General features: G+C 39.3%; 2 protein-coding genes and 1 long non-coding RNA gene across 5 annotated transcripts in view; 2 read left to right on the top strand and 1 right to left on the bottom strand.

The window, feature by feature from the left end:
• Positions 1-16908, top strand: part of fgf14 (fibroblast growth factor 14) — a 109756-nt gene extending 92848 nt beyond the window's left edge. For both annotated transcript variants that reach the window (XM_007547183.2, XM_007547184.2), the window contains exons 4-5: positions 11281-11479; positions 12983-16908. In XM_007547183.2, the coding sequence (XP_007547245.1) occupies positions 11281-11479; positions 12983-13125 (342 nt within the window). In that variant the 3' untranslated portion in view covers positions 13126-16908. The remainder of the gene's footprint in view (positions 1-11280; positions 11480-12982) is intronic.
• LOC107835705 (uncharacterized) lies at positions 5912-6570 on the top strand. Its single transcript, XR_001661514.1, has 2 exons — positions 5912-6378; positions 6415-6570. It is a non-coding gene; the product is annotated as an uncharacterized LOC107835705 (long non-coding RNA).
• A 1520-nt stretch (positions 16909-18428) lies between the features above and the next one.
• The window catches only part of itgbl1 (integrin, beta-like 1), a 48992-nt gene continuing 44449 nt past the window's right edge, over positions 18429-22971 (bottom strand). For both annotated transcript variants that reach the window (XM_016669012.1, XM_007547181.2), the window contains one exon: positions 18429-19082. In XM_016669012.1, the coding sequence (XP_016524498.1) occupies positions 18994-19082 (89 nt within the window). In that variant the 3' untranslated portion in view covers positions 18429-18993. The remainder of the gene's footprint in view (positions 19083-22971) is intronic.

Here is a 22971-nt window from a genome sequence, read left to right as displayed (position 1 = left end):
CAGACTCTTCTAAAAATATTGCCTTTTTTTGTATTTCCAATGAGCATGTAAGGGCACAGATATTTTCTTTACATAACTATGTTTAATTATTGATATTATTATTTAAATAACTATTACTGCCCACAATGTTCTTCACAAAAATGAAAATGTTGCTGCGAGTTCAACATATTTCAAATGTATATTTTAATATTAATCCCAGTAATTATGGTTCACTAAAAATCAACTCCTGTGTTTGATATCAAAATGGAGAAACTCAAGAAACAAAATACAAAAAAAAAAGGAAACCAAGCAGTTCAACACAGAACCAACTCTCTAAGTGCGGCCTGAAAAACTTCTGCTTTCTTATAACTTATCTTTCCAGTGTAACAGACGGAGCACTTGGGTTTACTGTCCTGTTGTGTTCAACACATGTTGTGTAATCCTAAATTATTTCTCTTCTCCTTTCTCTTACATGAACTTGACACCACATGGCAGAAACACAACACAAGAGCTATAGGTTGTGTCCATTACTTCTGTGTTTTTTGTTTTAGGCTTCCTTTTTGTTTTTTTTGACACTGAACCACCAACTGTTCAAACAGACGAGCCTTTTTGACATTTTCTATAGACAGACCTTTCTTCTTCTTCTGAACAACAAGCCCAGAAAGTTCAAATAACCTTTTCGCCTGGTACAGTTATGACAGGGATTGTCAAGTACTTGCAGGCCTTGCTGGGTGTCTCACTGTGTGTTCCTTTGTGTTCGGACCACCGTGGTGAAGGACCGTCCCGCATGTAGTCAGAGGAAGACTCTGGGGTAAGCGCGAGGGCTGTCCTTTCTTGGACGGAACAGATGTTGCAGGAAATTCATGCTGTGCAAGCCAATAATCTAGTGCCACACCTCAGTCCTCTGCAGTCAGCTCAGACTCTTGAGGCCCGAGACACAACCGACGGCAACTTTGAGCCAAATGATGTTTGTTCTTTTCTCAGAGTCTGTTGCGACGACCTCCTTAAGTTTATTTGCCAGGTCATCTTTAGAGACTTCAGCAGGTGGCACAAAGCTGGTAGCAATGCTGAGCAGGAAACAAACCTCTCTCCTCACTGGACTTCAGTTTGTATACCTGCCATTAGAGAAAAATACATCAGTGAGTTATGACATGTATTCACAATTGCAGACACAAATGAACCTCTTCCCCTTTGCACACTAGGATGTGACTTTATTCGCCCAAACGTTTCCAAGAACAAACATGCTGTAGATGGCAGTAAATTATTCTTTCCATGTGTTCAACGGGCCGGGATGGTGCAATTGGTCCTTGCACCCTCGCACCCAGTTCAGTGCGTCAGTCGTAAACCTGGCTTAAGCTGTCTTTGCTTTCACTGTTAGTGGTGTATAAAAAAAAACGATATTTAAAAGAAACAAGCTACGTTGGTGGAGTAAAGCCCAGTGACCTGCCAGGCTTGTGATACACTGGGGGAAACCCTGCATGTATGTTTCACACAAACGGTAATACGACCGTCATGCCACTTCACCAACATGCCAAATGTAAAGGGACAGCTAAGTGGAACAAAAAAAAAGAAAAACTAGTTAAAGATTTGTCCTTCCTGGTGAATCTGACCTTTGAACAAAACAACCTGTGCAAGAAAAAAATGACAAAGTAACAGATAAAAAAAAAAGGTGAAAAAACAAAAACAATTATATGCTCCAGCATAAGATGCCATGATATTTATAAATACGGTGTTACATTTCTTTTGGTGACGCCGTAGATGAATCCCCGCCATGTTCCAAGACCCCCGTGAATCCTATTGGCCCCTCCTGAATCGCGCAGGCTCCACACTTAGCATCGGTTAAACCATGTAAAATCTAAACGCTCCCTGCACTCGTGATAAGAGGCGGCGCTTCCGCCCAATTTTGCACCAAACCCAGAACCGTATTTGCTCTGTTGCATTTCAGCTGTGTGCACATAACCTCCACTGTGCCTTTCCACCCACTCGGTGCAAAGGTGTCACGAAAGATGAAAGAGCAAACAATGCAGGTGTGCCAGACAAAATTGCACCCGTTTTTTCTTTCCTCTGCCTCTGCTCCTATGAAAATAGAAGCTTTTATCCCTGAGCAAAATAAGGGATTTATTTTTGAGGTTGTAATGACAGTTTTTGGGTTTTTCTTTTTTTTTTTTTTTTGCTTTTAGTATATTTCAGCTCCTGGACAGAACGATTGGTTGGCTATGATAAAGCTCTGACGACATCAAGATAAATGATTTCATAGCTCAATAGAGCAGCATGATCCTGTCACAAGATGCTGAATTATCTTTGAATTCATAGCCCATTTGTAATCCAGTGACATTGCTATATATGTCACATTGTACAGTTACTACAGAGACCTTAGAGCTACATATCGGTTAACGCTTCAGATGTATGGAGTTTCAAACTCACAGGAAATAATCATGAAATAATAAAGACACATTCTTCTATACGTGGATGTATAGTTTGCCATCGGTTACAGTTAGAGTATTGCACTAACTTGCATTGGGGATTGTCTATGTCAAAATTAGATGTTATTTTGAAGGTGATCTGGTGGCATACAATTTCATTGTTATTATTACCATAAAGACTGATGTTTTAATAGATCTCAAATTGAGATGCCTTAATGTCGCCTTAATAAGTCTGTACATAGTTATGAGTATTCTAACGTGGCTGAATTAGAATAATTCTGCAAAGAGGAGTGGACCTGAATACCGCTACGGTGACGTATGAAGCACCAGGTTTTACCAAACCTTGCGGCAATTATCAACGCTAAAGACGAAGCGACCCATCCTTAGGAGGCAATCATTTTTTCCGCATGTTTTGGGATACCCGTTTTCTCCTATTAAATGAAATAATCAGTTGAGTGTTGCCTTTTGTACTTAGTTAGGTTATCTCTGTCTAATAATAACATCTGTTTGGTGAGAAAAACTCCATGAGGGAGCGAGTACTTTTTCACAGCTCTGTAAGTTTTCTGTGGACAGTCATTCTCTCTCTCTCTCTCTCTCCCTCTCTCTCTCTCTCTCTCTTTCTGCCTTTTTTTTTGTGTGTGTGCTTAGATTGGCAAGAGTGTTGCCCAGACTGTGTGGGCGTTCGTGCTGCCTGTCTTAAACATCCGTAGGAGCTTGTTGCACTATCGACTTAGTGGCTTATTTGACAAAAGATGACCAGCCAATCTAACCAAAAACATCTATCAGTCTTGACACCAATCTGCCACCAGTTTATAGATCAACACTCGCAAAGTGGACAAAACACACACACTTGACACTTTGCTCACGCAGGAGTGGGTAGTGACACTGTTTTTGCTTGCCGGAATGTTTTCCTTCAGTGCTGCCTTACTTTTTCTGGCATGTGCAACGTTGTGCAGTGATTTATGCCAAAGCTTTTCAGAGAGCAGATGTGTATTTGCACTGCGCTGTATATCATATGTCATTTGTATCTTCCCTTTGATATCAGCTTATTGTTTCCCTGGAACGACCATTTGGAAAATGGATAATTCTTTGCCATCTATTTTCTTTAATGGCATCGAATTGTTTCAATTCAACCTGCAGGGCGCTTCACGCCAACATAAACCTCAACATTTATTGGTCGTCAGACGTTACAGGATCATCTTTTTTTTTTTTTTTTAAAGCTCTTCTTGAGAAAAGGGTCGGGAATTCGAGGGTGAGTGATGGGTTTGTTATGAGCCAGGGGAGCTGTACTGGTTCAGTGTTAATGGCTCTTTGCCTTTGGGCAAACTTGACTGAAAGAGTAAGTGCTTCTAGCGCTTGTATACTTCAAAACTGCTACAGTTTTTTGTTCATGTGTAAAAAAAAAAGAAAAAAAAAAGCATAAAGTATTCTAAATAAGGTTTTTGGTCTTTTTTGTTGTTCAGTGACACTAATAAAGTTAGCTAATCAGCACTAATAGCACATGTGCCTTTCTATTGAGTTAACAATTGCACTCATAATGAAGAACACTCATCTCTTAGATTAATATTTATCATCATAGAAAATCTGGCCCTTTGCTGAATACTATAAAACATTCAATATCTACTTGCTGCAAAACAAAAAAAATATATATATACCTGTAGACTACCAGATGCATTGAGGGAAAGTTCATCAAAAGACTAAAGCTCCTTTTCATAGGAATCAAACTTGATGAATAATCAGAAAGTTTTCCTGGGTTTGAACTAGTCAAAGCTGGTTTGAGTTTTATTTTGTCTGCAAAAACAAAACAGGACCAATGAGGACCAAAGAAATTGCTAAAATCTTGTCAGGTTCTGTTGACCTTTTTATTGCGAACCATCGTACTATTAGTACGTTACTTACTCATATTTATTTCTTAAGAACAGTCAATACTTTATATTACTCAGTTTTAAGAAATAATTGGAGTACTTTTTGCTTCCCTTTTTAAAAAAAAAAATCACTTATGTTTTATTCAATTCTGCTTAAAATACACAAAGGTATCATTATTTAAGGTGACCATGTTGTGTGAATCCCCTACAATTCCTTGCCTTACAACCAAACATACAGGAGCATATGTGTTATTTTTTTTCCTATTTTTAAATTAACGTCTGTTTCTAACCATTCCGCGTGGATTTAGGTCAGTCATTATCCAAAACAGAAAGCCTTGCTTTAGGCCAGTGTTTCTCAACCCTGGTCCTCACCGCCCCCCTGTCCTGCATGTTTTAGGTGTTTCCCTTCTGCCACACACCTGAATTGTATCTCTGGGTGATTAACAGGCTTCTGCAGCACTTGATGGTCATGCAATCATTTGAATCAGCTGTTCTGGAATAGAGGCACATCTAAAACATGCAGAGCAGGGGGGCGCTGAGGACCAGGGTTGAGAAACACTGCTTTAGGCCTTGTTCAAAAATTCCCTTATTCGACGACCCTTCCTCCTTCTCGGAGTTGCAGAATCAGAGAGATCTGCTGAGCCTCCCATTGTCTGCACACTCTGTCTACGTGACTTTCATACATATGAGAGCTGGGTAGCATCGTCGATGTCGCCCAGCTCTCTCTGCAGGTTGACCTTTTTTTTTATTTTCTATGGATTAATAGGTTTCATGCTTGCAGCATTAATAAACAATTTCTTGGTTCCCTCAGTGGGAATATGAGCAGTCTCTTTGCATACTGTTACACCTCCTCTCCTCATGTGAGCCTCCACTCATCTCCATTTTAATCTTTTCTAATTTTCATTTACAGTTTTGTATGCCTTAACATTTCTTGCAGTTTGAACCTCTTAATGAGTGTTTGCAAAAGCACACTTTCTTTTTTTTTAATCATAGATCATTTTCAATTGTTTCTGGCTCTGTTTTTCTTCCAGCTTTTTATTCATGTTATTTTTTTTTTTTTTTCCAAAGAGCTCTTTCCCCTAGTCGATCTGCCCCAATTTGTGTTTAAAAAAATAAAAAAGATGAAATAATATATATATAAAAAAGCAAGTCCTTGTGGTTTGCTGTGGCTGCTCTTTATTGTCGTCTCTGTCTTTTTGCTGTGCTGATTATGAAGGGCTGAGCAGTTTTGGCCTCTCACGCTGACTGTGGCCAAGGTCAATTATGGCCCTTCCATTCAGAGCATGGCCAATCACATGCTAAGGAGCCACTGAGGTGGAGCGCCAGGCGGGGGAGATTGAGCGGGTAGAAAATCAGCCATTTGGTGCCTCAGAAATGATTCGATTTTCCACTGGTGTGAAAGTGTATGCTGTGTCTGAGTCTCCTTCACTTTGTTTTCCTTCAATGTCACCCATATTTTCCCAAAGCACTAGATGTTGGCCAGAATCAGACGGGAGACAGTTGTGAACATAAGGCGAGTGAAGCTTTGTTTCGTTTTTTTAGGTCCTTCAAAGTCCAAGAGCTTGTGACATTTTTTTTTTTATCAAACAGTCGAATTAAAGCTAAAAAGACATTAAATAGGCACAAAATGTCATTTCAAAAACTGCTGTGTGTTTTCCAGGAATTATCATTTTTTGTGTGAAAACGTAGTGAAGATTTGAAAATAGCAGTACTTTGTAGCCCTTCTTTGTTATCACAGGGAAAGACAGAAACAGTGTAATGCTGTTGAAAATTGTAAGTGAATCTCTTTGCATTAGAAAAGCATATGGGTTTTCTAGGTGTAGTTCATGACACTGCTCAAAATGTTTCAAGTTGCATTCATTAAAATTAGACATTTTGGGTAAAGTATTCGTCCAAATCTACATTCTAACGCCAACCATCACGTAAAAACATGCAATCAGCAAGAGATTCACATTTCAGGTTTCTACCTGTTACACATAAAAGAGAAAGACTATGTCATATTTCATAAATGTGCTACTTCCAACTCCTACACAAGATAAATTAAATACAACACGACGAGCCCTTGTTTTGCATCAAACATGCACCTTTTCTAGTTTTGCATGAAAATACATGTTTTTACGTATTATCGTGTCCCAGGTGTTGAAGAGGTTTGGGTTCACTTTTCCACGCCACTGTTGTTGACAAAACCTTTCCTACCTTTTTGACAAACAGCAGCAAAATGTAACAAATGTGTTTACTTTGTCTTCAGATGGGTTGGCCGCCTTTATGGCTGCAGCTCAAACAAGTTCTTCATGATAATTTGCTAAAAAAAAAAAAAGAGTCTCTTGTCTGCAGTGCCTAGGTATCCTTGAGTTCTGGGTGCTAATGTGATGAAATGAGGGGAAAAATGTCGGGAGGAAAAGGAAATGTGTTTGTGGCAACACGATGAGCGCGATAAAAGCCTTCAACGCGCCACTGACACACTTAAAACATCAGCAGTAAACAATGCATCTGACATCGGCTGCCTTCGCCGCTCTGAGCTACAAATGAAGCTGATTACAGTGGCCTTCTCGTTCCACAAGCAAACCACCTCCGCATGTTCAGCCTCCATAAACAAAGGAGAAGAAGAAGAAGAAGAAGAAAAAAAAAGCAACTTGTGCTTATGTGAAGGCATTTGATTAGCAACAATTACGGCCTTGGCACCAGCTTGTATGATTACTTCTACTCAGGGCTGTTTTGTATGTGTTACATAAGTAATCACCGCCGTGCCAAACCTGGCTGCCGTCTGAACGATGTGGGCTATTACAGGAACCTAGATGGGGTTTCGGCTCACCTTATCAGGGAAAAATGTCAGTGATTAACAATTTAAAGTAACTCTCGAAACCACAAGTGGGGGGGGGGAGTCATTTTATTGCTTTGTTTTGTGGTTTGTGGTTTGTTAATGCATGAACAGGGCATGTTTAGCCATCATTTTAGACCAGATTTTATTTGGTTCGGGGAAATGTCCTTTTGCTTATGATAGCTGGCTAAAGCTCAAGCAGCGCATTGTTTTAAAAATAAACACATCCTCTGTAATAAATGATTTATAATGTCTTGCGGATGTGGTTTTGTTGAATGTTGAACAAATGAAAGCTAGAAAGTGTGCCACACAGTTTGCATTCAGCCCCCCGCCCCCGACTCCAATTTTTGTAGAACCACATTTATCTGCAAGTCTTCTGGGATGCGTCTCTACCGGGTTTATTAGTCTAGAGACGCAAATCTTGGCCTGTTCTTGTTTGTGAAATAGATTGTGCACAGGGAGACAGGTTTGTCCTTTGGCTTTAGGTCTAACCTTTTACTGGGCCACTCAAACTCATAAATATTATTTATGAAAACCATTCCACTGGAGCTGTGGCTGTATGATTAGGGTTGCTGTCCTGCAGTAAGGTAAAGGTCTGCGCCTGTCTTCAACTTTCCCTCTCTGGATGGTCCTCCATCTTCCGGTTGTCATCTTTACTCCCATCAAAGTGGCTAAATACAAATTCATGCTACACTTGTCAGATTTTTTTAACGATTATAGAGCATTTTTGAAAGTCATGCTTCAATTTCCTAACACTTTAAAATTTTGTGACAGCCTATTGCACAGACTCCTAATAGAATACATTTAAGGTTTTAGACATAATGTGATACAATTTGAAAATACTCTTGGGATGTGTGTAATTTTACAAGTCAAGGTCAATTCTGTAAATAAATATCAGTCCCTCACCTGCTTACTTGAACACTTCTCATATTTTCAAAGCATGCACAGAAAAAAAGCTGTTTTAAGCTATTATTTAATATTTGCAGCTGAGACACCCTCACCTTGAAGTCATATAAGGCTCAGTTTTTAATACTTCAGCCATCAAAGCGACCATAAATCTATTGTTTTGTCTGCTTTCAGTCCTGTTTCTGATCCCACCGTTTAGAACTAGAACAGTGGGATCGTACATCTCTTGTGCAATAGAATCTCTCAGCAGACGGAGCAAAGTCTGGACGTTTATCACCCCACATGCAACAAATCACCGCTCTGACCCTTCAGTCCCTGTTGTAGCTGCTTTGACTGTTTTCAGCTGGAACTGAACACGCTCCTCCTCTGGAGCTTTCCGACATGTCAGCTGTTGCTGTCGCGCCGCATTATGCATTCGAGCCCTCCACTCAGAGATGCCCACAAGTCCTCGACCAAGGATACAGAGGACACTCAAAATACAGCTGGGTGCTCCCTGGGTTCATTAATGTCACCCGAGACGTCTCTTTGCTTCTTCTTGCTCAGCTCCTCTTGTCAGCCAAATGCTGTCTGGAGAAGAAGCTCTGACAGGAGTAATTAGATGATAATCATGAGAGAGTGTGTGTCCTGAGTTCAAAACTGGTCGTAAACAGCAAAATGTGCCGCAGTTTGATATTTTTAAAGACAAAGTGTATCTTATTTATTTATTTATTTTTATTTTCTACCATACCAGTACAAGGGCTATGTCTTCTATAGATACAGTCTCGTATCGTGTATGTTTGTTTCTGTGGTCTTGCTGCAAAACTTATCGTTTCCTGGTTACAAGTTAAGTTATTCAACTTAACTTGTAACCAGGAAACGGACATACTGTCAGTTTTGGAGAAACTTTGCACTTCGAATAGATACTCACTACGACACTTCTTTCATTGTCAAATCCTTCTCTATCGATAGTTTAGTCAATTTTTTTCAATTTTGCCTTTCAGTGGACTAAAAATTTGAAGTTAGAAGTAAACTTGTGTTAAACATCCTAAGGATTTGGCCACAAATATTGCTTAACTCTCTGAAAATGCCAACAACAAAGTTGACAGGTGACTTGTGTCAGTGCAGCTAACCAATCAGAACAGCCTAGAACAGCAAACATAGACGAGACAATCTAGTACCCATTCATTTTTACATTTTTATTTGAAACTGTCTTCACATTTAATAGGGATGTTCCAAATAAATATATATTTGCCTTGAATACTGATCTGACATTTAGGCTTTTTGTCCAATAATGTCCTATCACACTAATATTTCAATAAAGTTAGTCAAATGGACTTGCACCTATTGCGCAAGAGTCAGTTTTAGGTGATCATGAAAAACAACATTGACTCACATTGCAGCATCGACCCAGTAAAAGCACGACTATCTCGCACTCTGAAGTGAAATTGAAGCCATCATTTTGTATTCGAACAATTTAGCTAAACGCATGTTATCGGTTGGGTTCACGTATGGAGAATTGAAATTTAATTCACAGAATGTCCCAGATGAAAAAGAAATAAACTTAAATGAGACAGTGACATAATGGAATCGTAAAAGTAACACACCTGGTTATGCTCTACGTACGAAGCCTTTCCAAGACGAGGTATGTTACTTTTTTGTTACGCCACAGTTATTGAAAACTAAGGAGCCTGGTCGTAGCGGAGCAGGACGCTGTGAATTTCATCTCAATGACCTCATTTTACACACAGTTTTCACAACAGAAGCACATCCAGACCCAAAGAACTTTGCTTTGAATGTCATAAAATGCAATCGCTAGAGTTTCGGCTGCATTTCTCCCACACTGACAGCTGCCGTATTAAAGCAAGCTGGTCAGCTGTTGCAGACAGACGGGGAAACTGTTGCAATCCATGCAGTTTTTCTATGGTATTAGTGTTATAGAAACACTAATACCATTTTCAAAGCAGAGCACATAAAAAAATAAGTTGAGATTGTTCTAAGAATAGTCAGTCAAATGGTTTGCTGGGCTTTTTCCTGACGTAAAATCACAAAGAGGCCACCGACAACTCGAGGCCACCTTTGTGAGGTTGTTGTTGAATTTGGGACTCGAGGACTCTCGACACCGACAATTTCAAAATTACATTTTTAGAGCCCTAAGCCAATACTTGGGATCATATTGAGACGCCTCCAATATGTTGGAGACACCTCCTGCTATCTGTTTGGAATCAAAACAGACTCAAAATAAATTTGTACAAATATTCACTGATTACCATCTATGCATTAGCTCCACAGAAACCACACGACGGTGCTCGTAAATATTCTCCAATTTGCTAATTGCCTGTTACTTTAGAAAACCTATTAACCAAGAAAGCAAAAAAGAACTTTTAACTTTGACTATTAGAACTACAGAAGTGCACAGCGGATAGGAGTTTTATGATGTATATGCCAGTGGTTCTGTGGTTGAGCACAGTATGAAATACTCCCCACAGATGTGCTGGACCTCTCCATTGTGATGAGTGCTCTTTGATTAATTTACCCCCAAATGAAAGGCTTTATTTTTAGCCTGGCAGTGTGGACAGCGCAGAAATGCTTTTTTTTTTTCTCTTTTTGCCATACTGTCAAAGATGGATCGGTAACAGCAGAGAGAGAGGAGGTGCCTCGGTGATCGTTTGTCACTGCCTGGCCGAGGTGTGAAGGATAGAGTAATCACTGGGTTATTTCTGTCATGATTCGAAGAAAGTTTAGTATTCATAATTAAGTAGCTGTCAGTTGAAATATATTCAATAGGAAAGATCACGTTTAGACGTTTCTGGGTTTTTCGTTTTTCCTTTAAATAAAGAGATGAGGAAAGATGAAATGGCAAAGCGGGATCAGCTTGACATCTGGGTGGACTGGGTTTCTCGTTACTCGCTCCGTCGATGTCGGCGCCGAACAATACACTCATTCTGCCTGGAGCATGCGCTAATTGGCGAGACGATGGCTCTTACATGTGATGTCAGGGTTAAGGCCAAGGAGAACATGAGGGGAGCGTTTCATTGAAGATGATTATAACGAGGGACACTGTGCGGAGCTCGTCCTTTTCAAGTCAGGCAACGAACATGAGCTTCATCCCACATGCCAAGGCCATTTTCTGTTCACCGTGAGCACGATACACGAGTGAAACGCTGCCCAGGTGACCCCCACCCCACCCACGCTGTGTAAATTACAATTCCTCTGCTTGTTGTTTAAAAATCGTGAGGATAAATCTTTCAGATTAACTTTGATCTTAAAATCCGTGACACCTGCAATGTGCTTCTTTCGCCCGTCTCTGCAGGAACTATTTACAGCGGAATGCAAGTTCAAAGAGTCAGTGTTCGAGAACTACTACGTGATCTACTCGTCCATGCTGTACAGACAGCAGGAGTCAGGGAGAGCATGGTTCCTGGGGCTCAACAAGGAGGGCCAAGCCATGAAGGGGAACCGAGTGAAAAAAACCAAACCAGCTGCTCACTTCCTGCCCAAGCCATTAGAAGGTACGTGAGCTCAGCAAACGTCTCCGTGGCATTTTAGTTCACACTGTAGCGTCCTCAGATGCAGATTTTTTAGAATATTCCTTTAGGGTTTTATGTGATGGACCGACGCAAAGTAGAGGGAACTGAGATGGAGAGGAAGATGATACACGGTTTTGGAACTGTTTACAATTAAAAATCTGAAAAGAAACAGAAAAAAGTGTTGTTTCTTTGTAATCGAGTTTTAGAATGAATGTCCAAAAACATCTGCTCTGCTCAGTCTGCAAAGGAGAGTGGGGGGAAGTGGTAGCCTTCAGGTGTTCGATACTAGGAGAGATATATCCAAAAAAATAAAGACTTGCAGCTGTATTTGTAGTAAAAAGTAGTTCCTCAAAGTATTCCTCAAGGGATTTAATGCAAATGCACATTTTAGGTTTCAATGTGTAAAAATGCAGTGAATCGGGTTTTTTATTTATTTATTTATTTTTTTTCATTTCACAATACAGTAATGCACAACTTTGTTTTGGTCTAGTATGTGAAATCATTATAATATACATTGATGTTTGTATCGATAATGCAACAAACGTGAAAGGTTTGCAGTGTGACTGCATGTGCAAGGCCCTGCATCCAAGACATTTTACTTGGGTTTCAAATTTTTCCATTAAAATATAACTCGAACGCGACGCTTGAATATATTTATCATCGCGATGCTTTTTTTAATTTTTTTAATTTTTTTGGTTGTACAACCTTCTGGTAAATGGATTTTTTTTTTTTTCCCCAGAGGTCACTAGTACAGCAAGCTTTGCTAGCCGTCCACCTGACTGTGCAGCAGAGCACGTTTCAAATATGTTGCTTGCTAAACATAGAAAACTGAAAACGCTGAGCGCGACAACATCCGTGATCCTTGTGATATACCAAGACAGCTGTCTCACACAATAAGACCTGATAGAAGACTTACCGATGGTATGCCCGCTGTAAACGAAACGACTGCATTCGACATGTATTCGTATTTGTGTGCTGATTCACTGCACCGCTGCTGGAGGGATGCGCTATAGGAGGCAGAGACAGCTCTGTGAGTGCAGCATGAAATGTTGATGGTCCTGCACATGCCACCGTCGCTCTCATCAGCCGCCGGCCCTGATTGCCGCCCGTCATTCGAAACACGGAAACAAAGTGAAGTGTCTTGTCAATGCGGTAATACAGCTGGGGTGTGCAAGCTGCAAAATGGGAGAGGGGAGCCTGTTTTTTTTCTTTTTTTTTCTTTTTGGGTCGAAAAGCTGGTACTTAGATTTAAAGTCAAGGAATAAATAAATCAGAATGAAAGTATAGAATCTTAACCTTTATTGAGTGTACCATTTCTTACATCAGGAAATTGCACTTTTAAGAGTAGTTTTTATGTTTCTTTAAAAAAAGTATTTAATTTGTACGTAACATATTATTCAGGAACAGATCTCAACTCAATAAAGAGGAAGAGGACAGATCACTGCTAACGGCTTTCGTCTTATCTCCCCGTTTGTCTCCCTCCAGTCGCCATGTACAGAGAGCCATCGCTGCACGACGTCGGAGAGACGGTGCCCAAGGCGGCCGTGCCTCCCAGTAAAAGCACAAGCGAGCCGGTGGTGATGAACGGAGGCAAACCTGTCAGCAAGCCCGACAAACCAGCCACATAGCCACACCTGACCAGTGCCTGGTGGGAGTGCATGTGCGGGAGGGGAGGAATGTAAACAGAGGCGAGGTTCTTTTTTTTAATTTTTTTCTCCAGCTAGTCTCCAAACCCTCTTTTTTTTTTTTTTTTTCCTGCGGATAACATCCAGCCGAGACTCCCTTCTCTTATTCTCTTGCTCCTCCTCCTCCTCCTCCTACTTCCTTTCTCTGGCTATGTCAGCACAGACTGATTCTGCGATGGCTCGGCCTGTCCAGCACAGGAGGGAAGAAGACCTCTGATCCTGTAATGCCTTTAGATCCCTTTGAAATTGCGATAATTGAACTGAATGACACGCGGCTCACACTGACGCTTGATGCTGGCTGGCTTCGTCGGAAGGACCTCCTTTCTCTATAATGCCCTGTCAGAGCGGAGGCCGGGTACCTTCAGATCTATTTTCTATATCACAGTTCACCAGCCTTGTTCTGGGATAGAGACTGTATAGACAGAGTAAATATTTGGACCGTTGTCCTATATTTTTTACAAGTACGTTCCCCTTTCCTTCTCTTTCTAATGCTGGTCAACATACAGTTAGTTTTTGTCAAAAGGGAAACTAGAAAACTTTTTGCAAGAGGAGTTGTATGATTTTTTTCTAAGAAACACAACAAACTTTGAAGCATACCAGTACGCACTTGAAAGAGCCCAAATAAACTTTTTTTTTCCTTTTTGGTTTTGTTTTGTTTTGTCTACGACATGCGTACACCTAAAAAAAAGAAAAAAAAAGAAAAGCAGTCGAAGAAAGTTTGTGCAGCTTCTCCGCGGCTCATAGAAACACATCGGAGGCTGGCAGACGGCTCCCGTAATCATAGTTGATGAAGTGCTAATTACCGTGGCTGCAATCAATGCGAGGAGCTCCCTGTACATGCACAAACACACAGACACACACACACGCTCACTCACACAAAAACACAAATATTTCTAAACAGATGTGCGTGTGGGTGGGTAGGAGAGCGCTGTAAGGAATGGTGTATACATATCACTATCTGTGTCCCACCGGCGGTTCGGTCCGCCTACTCCAGTGAACGAAGGAAAAAGGGAAAAGAAGAAGAAAAAAAAAAAACCTGAAGTCTATTTTTCTTTAACCTTATTTCAGAGCGTGGGCTCTAGGAAATATCTCTAGGCCTTGTAGGCCTCAGTTCCTCATTCACCGACTTCTTTGGACACTGAAGCAAGGCTTTGTGGCTTCGACCCAGATGGTCTATAACTGCAGCAAACGGCGGCCGTGTTATGGCGGCATCTACTTAAAAGCAGAGAAAACAAACATGGCTGACAACCAATAGGTCTTATTTATACGTGCTGCGTCCCTATTTGGTTCAGCGATCTAAAGCATGGACAAGGTCACTGCTGTTCCCACTTTGCAGCAGTTGTACCCCAGATGGCTTTTAGTGCATCTGTGTGTCTGTATAAAACTTGGGGAGAAATTACTTTTAAAAATCATAACTTTTTAAAGGACTAGATGATATATTATTATTATTATTATTATTATTATTATTATTATTAAGATTATTATAAAAAAGGATTTGTCTCCTAGCTCAGCATGCAGAGTCCAGTAATGATCATCTTGGCCTATCACGTGCCTGTTTGGACCTTGATTCCCGGCATGCAAAAACAAGATCCCAGTCCCCACTGGGCCAAAGGTGCCTCACTCACCCGATAGATCCACATGTAGGGCGCGTAGCATTATCCATCGAGAAACCGACACTCAGATGTGTTCATTCTGAAACAACCAAAGTCCTTTTTTTTTTTTTCATCCCAAGAAGAACTTCATCTTAATAAATACAAAAAAGAAAAAAAAAAGAGGGAAAAAAACAAAATTCAAATCTGACTCGCTCTCAGATTTAATCCATCAAAGCTTTCACTGTGACAGCATTTGTTATTCGTTGGGAAGAATCAACTCCTCTTGACCCGCAGCGGTCTTGACTGATGTCACTTTTTTTGCGAGGGAAGTACGTATAACCTAAATTACTCATGTGCATGTGTTTTCTACCTGGAAGCACGGGACGGGGGGCGTTGTTCTTCACTTCGTATGAACGTCGGGGCGGGCCGAGAGGGGCTTGGACGGGCATGTTGCACTTTGTTTTGCATTTTCATCACGACTGTTAGTGAGTTTGTTCGACAGATTTCTTGATCGTTTTTGTTTTGTTAGGTACGATTTATAATAGGAAGTAGATTGTTGTTGCTGCTGTGTGCTGCTAAAAGTGCAACCATATTACAAAAACTGTCATGGTAAACATATTTTTCTGTTTTTATTTTAGCTATACATGTTCAGTTTGTGATTATTATTATTATTATTACTATAGCTCATCAAATGTCATTGAGACACACTTATGTATTTGTAAAAAAAAAAAAAAATGAAACAAACGACAAAAAAAAGCAGTTCAAAATCGGTGTGCTGACACGCACACACACACACACACACACACACCCAGAGGCTGCAAATGGCTGAAGTTGTATGCAGGGCAGATGTTTTTGCCCTTGTTGCAGCCAGTCATCCTCTACTTCTACAAACTCTACATGCTGGGCTGGTTACATGCTCTGGCCACGCAGTCCGGATAAGTGGTTCTTTCAAGGCTGAAATTATTTTTGTAAAGGACTGGTGTGTAAATGTACATCTGTTAAAATCTCTGTTGTTTTTATGTTTGTTTGTTTCTCATTTCTCTCGTGTATGGATTGTGTGTGCTGCTACTTCCAGATCCCAACTGGTTTTGCTTTGTTTTTCTTGTAATCAAGTTGTTCTTTTTTTTGTTTTGTTTTTTGGATTGAGGAAATATTCTTCAAAAGTCAATTTACAATTGCACTCAGAAATATTCAACCCCTAAAAGAAGCTGCACTGATGTGTGGTTGGGAGATAATTTAATAACGAATAAATATTTATTGGAACATTTTTGAGTTGTGCTGGAAGTCACACAGTTGCTTTTAGGGTCCCTGTTGGGCTGTTCCATATGTTTTAAACCTCTTTCTAATGCCCCCGATGGTGTCTCTCAAAGTGTTTCTTAAAAAAAAAAACAGTTTTGTATCTAAGACCCCTCAGGTGTGATGAAACAATCCCCTTTCTCTGCTTTTATGAAAACTTCTTCATCTCCTTTGCAATCATGTCCCAGAATTGCAACTTGCCTTCGTGGGCGGCGTGGACGTACGCATTGTTGCTGAAGCTAACGGGGAATCACAATGAAGCTCTTAATTACGGCAAACAGGCCTTGATGATGTTTCCACTTTTATTGCGCAGTCTGAGCTTCTATGACCCAAACAGCACTTCTGCAAGGAGTTGGTAATTGTGAGACTTGCCTTCAAAGCATTAAAAAAAGTTGAATCCTCCTCTCTGACAAAACTCAATTCGAATTTCTAAAATCTTCATGGGGTTTGAATAAATCTCACTGCAACTGTAACTTTTCTTTTTTATTGCTTGATTTCGTAACCTTTTTGTTTTGCATAACGCTCCATCTGTTGCATGGGGAGAGAGGACGGCATTGATGAACTGCATGTAGTAGGCTATGTCTATCAAGAACTGTTGGTATGTGCCGCAGATTTTACATAATATATGCAATGAGTTTGTCTAAACTATACAGTTTGTGTTTGTTGTATACACATATACAACATGCTGAATAAAATATTTATATAAATGCCTACTGTAATGTCAGTAACTTAATACCTAATGCAATATAGTGTGCAGTATATTATTGCACTTGTCATTTTTGAGAGGACAAAGAAAACAGAAAGGGTTGGCTCATTTAAGCATGACAAAAAAAAAAAAGGCCAAAGTAGAAATAAAACCTTTTCTTTGTGACCTCTGATTGGTCGTTTTTTTCAAGTGCTGACTGAGCTCTTTTTTGGTGATGCAGCTCCCATCCCCTTCAACCATGTTTTGAAGTGACATGAGCCATCCAGCATGCCACGACTGAAATATTTATGCCCTCCACTTTGTTTCCTCCACCTTTCCTCTACCTTCTCACTGCGAGGATGGTGTAGATCGACATGACGGCCAGCTTGTTTTGGGTTGATTTCCTGCGACGGAGAGGAGCATACACTATTAAAATGATTTGTTTTCAAAATATTTATATATATATATATAATATACTATACCATTGCAAGTATGCTCATTGGAGTTATGTCATGTTATATCAAAATTTGTAACCATGTATGATTAAGGTCTTCGCATTGTTTTCCATGCAAAATGTTGTGTCATGCGGCACATTTAATGTTTTATTATGAAAAAGAAATAAAAAACTTCAAAGAGTAAATCAATAAGCTTTCAAGAAATCTTTCAGTTGAATTTAGAAATTGCAATTATCTCCACTGCCACTGCATGTCTCACCAGTAGTTGCATTTTTAATGTAAAGAGCAAAAATTTATTTGATATATATATATATATATATATATGTTTTTATTTTTACAACAAACCTGAATTCATTTTATCAGGGTTTTGTGGGATAGTCACAGACTTGTGAAAATAAAAATAGAGGATAAATAGTTTCAGAAATATTTTGCAATAAACATTTTTAAAATGTTGGGTGTGTTAAATACAGAGGGTACAGTTGTCCCAGGTTTGATACCTGGCCTTGGGTCATTTGCTGCATGTCTTCCCCTTCTCTCTCTTTTCCCTTCGTTCCAAGTACCATTAAATAAAAGCCACGTGAGCCTCCAAAAGTCTTTAAAAGTGTTGCATGCATTGACCCCATTTTATTCTACAATAAAATCAAGTCGCACCAAATGCGATGCTAACGGAGACCATCTGTGTGTTTCCATCTCAATATAAATTCAGCTGATCATTCGAGGTCTTAGATGTTTGATAGAGAACATTAGAGGTTAAAGCAGCAACCTAAAAAACCATGGAACACAGGTTAGAGGTAAAAAAAAAATAAAATTAAATTAAATAAGTTAAAAATCACAATTTTTCCTAAACAGTTTCTGGAGTTTGAACATCTGACAGAGGAAATTTTCAACCCAGGATTCAAAAATGGAAATGGCATGGCACGACTTCAAACCTACCAAGACGTGGCCATCTGCTCGAAACGGCAGGTCGGGCAAGCGGAGCATCGATCAGAAGCAGGTAAAAGGCTCGCGGAAACTCTGGAGAAGCTTCAGAGATCCATAGTTTAGCTGTGGGTCTCTGTTGACGGCGTAACTATTACACATGCGCTCAAATTTGACTGTAAATCTCAGAGTGGCAAGAAGAACGCTAATGTTAAGAGAAGGTCATAGGAAAAAACCCTGTTTACAAGCAAACATGTGGAAAAGGGAGCTGTAGAGCGTTATAAAAAAAAAAAAAATAAAAAAAAAAAACATCCTGCACTGACTTGCAGCTGTAGCTGCAGTAAAACAAAGGTCTACAAATGCATGCTCGACTTGCTTGCAGACTTTTATTTGGAAAAAAAAAAAAAACACTTCAGCACCACGTGTCATTTTCCTTCCTCTTTACAAATATATTCACTACGTTGCGGTTGATCAGTCGCTTTATATTCCAACTGAAATGCATCGAAATGTCATGTGGCAAACTGTGGAAAAAGTTCAAGGGGTGGCAGCTGAGTGCTGCCATCTCAAACAAGGAACCTCTCTCAAAGTATAATACATGAAAAGCAGCTCTGAAAACATAAACGTTTACATTAGAATAATGTTGGCTGTGTTTTTAAAACAACAATATACAGTTTTAATAAGCAAACTTTGTAACCAGTACAATTGAAGATAGAGCAATATTAGTGCATTATATTAGTGTTATGCAGATTTACATCTATATTAAGTCTTCTCTCGGTGTGCTGTCTGGTCCCGGACGCTGACGGTCCTCCTGGCGTGTCGGGACGTTTTGGAAGCTCGAGTTTTTGACCCCGGCTTAATGTTCTCCTCAGTACTCGGCTCCTACCCAGATTTCGCAGGCATTTCCTGTCCACCCGTCCCAGCAATCGCAGTTGCCGCAACTGCAAACGCCGTTCCCTGTGAGAAGATTTGAGGGGGAGAAAAAGTTACGATTTAAAAGAGACAAGCCACGACGCCTGAATTTAAACATAAGATTCATCTTTACAGACATGGATGAAGGAAGACTTTTATCACCTAATACTAATTTAGATGCAAGATATTCACATTCACATGATATTTAATTGTACTGGTATATTGGTTGTTTTAGAGTCTTCAGCCTATTAAGAACTTCTGAATGTAGAACGCAGGTCTTTGGTTGTGAAATGTAAAATGAACAAAAACAAAACAAAAAAATTAATCTGACTGGATTCTCAAACCGGTAGTCCTGATTTCCTCACAGGCACCAGTAGCTGTCAGACAGACGTCCTGTGGTCAGAATCAGGAAACCTGTTGGCCTCTTGTCAAAAAGCCACAGCGACATGCAGTCCCATTCAAAACTGTTGGGCCTGCATGTCATAATCTGGAGCCTTTGATTAGTTTCAGTCGTTCTCTGAGTAAATGGCGCACGTTTTCAGTGTCTGATGTCATTCTAATTGTAAGGCTCATTCAGATTGAGTGAGGGTTTTTTGTACATACTCAGACTTAAAGCATAGCCAATACATTTCTAACAGAGTTACATTTGGGATCATTTATCAATCTTCTGTTTTGGCTGCTTTATTCATTTATTCATTCTAAAATCTGATTTGTTGATTTGCCATCCTTTTTTTTTTCCCAATAGAACATTGGGAAAAAATGTTCTATTGGTAAGAAACATCTAATGTTTCTTACCAAACATTATACAACATCTAATGTGGTATAATTGAGGTTATTTGCAGATTTTACACCCTGTATGTATAGAAATGTGTCAAAAGACGTAACCATTGGAGATTTCTGGCTGATTCCCAATCAACCAGTTTGTGTAGCGCTCCGACCTTTAGATACAGCTTGTATCTGCTTTCTGTTTAATAACTATACTAAGACGGTCTCCAAATTGTTTCTTCTTAGACTTCTTGTCTTGACAGGATATCAGTTATTTACATTAGGAGCAAAGGTGATGCCCCTCTATCAAAATTAGAACAATGATTAGTGCTATACTAACTACTACTACATGCCAGATATTCACATATATAAAATAAAGCTACAAAAAACAAATAAAACAAAACATATAAAATTGTTTCTCGCTGAGTTTTCTGGAATTTAGCAAATGGAAATAATTTCGGTAATTCTAACAAACCTAAAATAAGACTTATTTGGTCTGATTTAACTTTAGGCAGTGAGAGAAAATGAAAGAGTATTTTATTCGGTATGTGCAAACTTCTGATTTCAGCTGTATATACATAAGCATCACTCTCTTTGTGTACCGCTAAGAAAGTATAAAGTACGTTCCCTCTGAAATTTCCGGAAAAAAAAAAAAAAAAAGTTACCAGCATTTCTGAATCCATTATTCTTTGACATACAACTTGAATGCTCACAACGAAATTGAGCAACTCTGCTATATTCCTCTCCCCTTTTCTGGCTTCCACTGAAATCTAAATAACCAGGTTCAACCCAAGTCATGCAATGTTGGAGCAGCTTGAATGAACAGCCAGCACGTCAAGGCGAAGAACATTGTTTCCTTTTAAATAACTCCTTACATCTGGTGCGTTTCCTCTGACTTCATTTTAAAACATTTCACTAAAACAGGAAGTAGCTGACTTGAAGTTTTTTTTGTTTTTTTTCCCCCCCTAAACTAACTACTCTTGTCCTGAAGAGTGTTGTGGCTAGCACAAGCTGGAATATAGTATTCTGATCTGATCTGATCTGATCTGATTCAGTCACAACTTCATCTTTAATTTTGGCCCTGTGTGGGTTAGAAAAAAAAAAAATCAGTTAATCCCAAATTGGTGCCTTAAAGTCTTGATTTAAGAAAATTCCTTATGTGTTTTATAGTGGTTTAATAGCACAGAAACAACGGTTTATGTGCATCGTTAAAACGATCACGACTGACGTAACAACGCTTTATGTACTGTGAAAAGAACATGAAGTGTTCCTCATGTATTCACATAAACTAATCCCCATAAACAGTTTTAAGTGAATCTCATAAACTGGTTAAGCCAAAATTGTTTCCCAAAATATTTTAGACAACATATCAGATGGAAAACATTGACCCTTTTTTTGCACTTACAGACACATTGAATAAATCTGAATATTATTGTTTTTTTTTATGATTTTAAGTTATTAAATCCATATAATGTGTTTCATTAAAGGAAGTATATTCTGTGGATTAATTACACACATAATCTTTTTTTTTTAAGATTTCTTTCTGTTAAATGTAACGATGTCCTGCTTCTAGCTAACAAATTACAATTCTGGGATTTAAAACTGCAAAATCCCACCAAACCAAAACAAGACAAGACACATTTTTGTTTTGTTTTGAGAAAACGATGTTTAATACATTCTTAAACGGTTGTTATTTTCAGAAGGTACTATTGTTCAGACAAACCAGCCTCATCGGAAAGCATATTCCAATTCATTCGACACGACTGCGTACTAGTTTGGCTAGTTTTCAAAGTAAGGTTGTATAAACCCACAGATGTTTATCTTGTTGCCGAAAATATTTGGGATTTTCCCTGTTTTTGATGATTTTTGTTTGGTTTCCATACTGAAAACCTGCGAAGAATTGACTAAATATCAAAAGCTTCCGAAGGACATTTCAGTCGTACTTGAGCTTTTCGTCTTTTTAAACTAGCAGAATAAGTCTCTTGAGTTTTCAATTCTCAGTCAAAATTGAAAGCGGCACTTATAGGTGTCAATAATTTCTAAGTTTATGTAATAGTCCTTACAGTGTTGTAAACTGATGAACCTGCAACATATCAGGCAAAAGTAACCAACATTCACGTGGCTTTCAATTGCAAAACCCAAAGATTAACAAAACTCGTTTCCTTTCCGAATTACCGTCTTCAGTGCATAAAATCAACACGCGAGCATTCCTAATATGTTGCATTTTCCACATCACTCACCGGTTACATGTGTAATGAGAATCCACAGCTTTAGAGAATCCATGACATTTCTGGATGCAGTGTAATTTCTCATTAAACATGCCAAGGAAACCTCTTAGTAATTACAATAACAAAATGACTCAATCTGATGGAAAGAGGCTGTAACGTTTCTATTTATTTATTTATTTATTTATTAGAAGATATTTAAGTCCCCGTGTTTAATTAACTTTTCATGTAAAACGCCATTCCATTCAAATGATTGTCGTGCTCAGGGTAATTTTAACGTTCATATTTAAGTTGGTCTGCGACAGACTGGCGACCTGTCCAGGGTGTACCCCGCCTCTCGCCCGGAACGTGAGCTGGAGATAGGCACCAGCACCCCTCCCGACCCCACTGAGGGACAAGGGTGAAGGAAAATGGATGGATGGATGGATTTAAGTTGGTAATGAAACATTTAACAGATGCTGAAATCCATTTTCTTTATTTGCTTGCTGTTTTTGAAGCATTGTCTTTCATGTCGCTCCGCTGATGTGCTGAAGTTTTACATCAGGGGTCCCCAAACTACGGCCCGCGGGGCCTCCACATTTGGTCCGGCCCCCTGAACAATACCAGAGAGCATTCAGATTTTTTTTCATTTATTATATTTTTCGGTTTATATGTGGATTTTTCTTCAACCACCAGGGGGCTCTTTAGCAGGAAGTGTATCCTATAAATTGTGGGGCGCATTGCTGCCATCTGTTGGACTTTTAGGGAGCTGCTTGACTTTTATGTTATTTAATCAGTGGTTGTTTGCTAGCGGTAGAGCAGATGAACACGTGTCTGTTATGAACGCAAGCAATGCATGTAAGTAGCAGCTTATACTTCAAAACGAGCCTTTATGTTATCATATGAGAAATTAATATGTTAAAGTTACATTCCCTCAATGGAATATATACTAGTCAGTCCCAGTA

This window comes from Poecilia formosa, unplaced genomic scaffold (genome assembly GCF_000485575.1).
Source record: "Poecilia formosa unplaced genomic scaffold, Poecilia_formosa-5.1.2 Scaffold19, whole genome shotgun sequence".
Classification (NCBI taxonomy): Eukaryota; Metazoa; Chordata; class Actinopteri; order Cyprinodontiformes; family Poeciliidae; genus Poecilia; species Poecilia formosa.
Note: the sequence above shows the minus strand (reverse complement) of the source record. Positions and strands in the feature narration are given on the sequence as shown.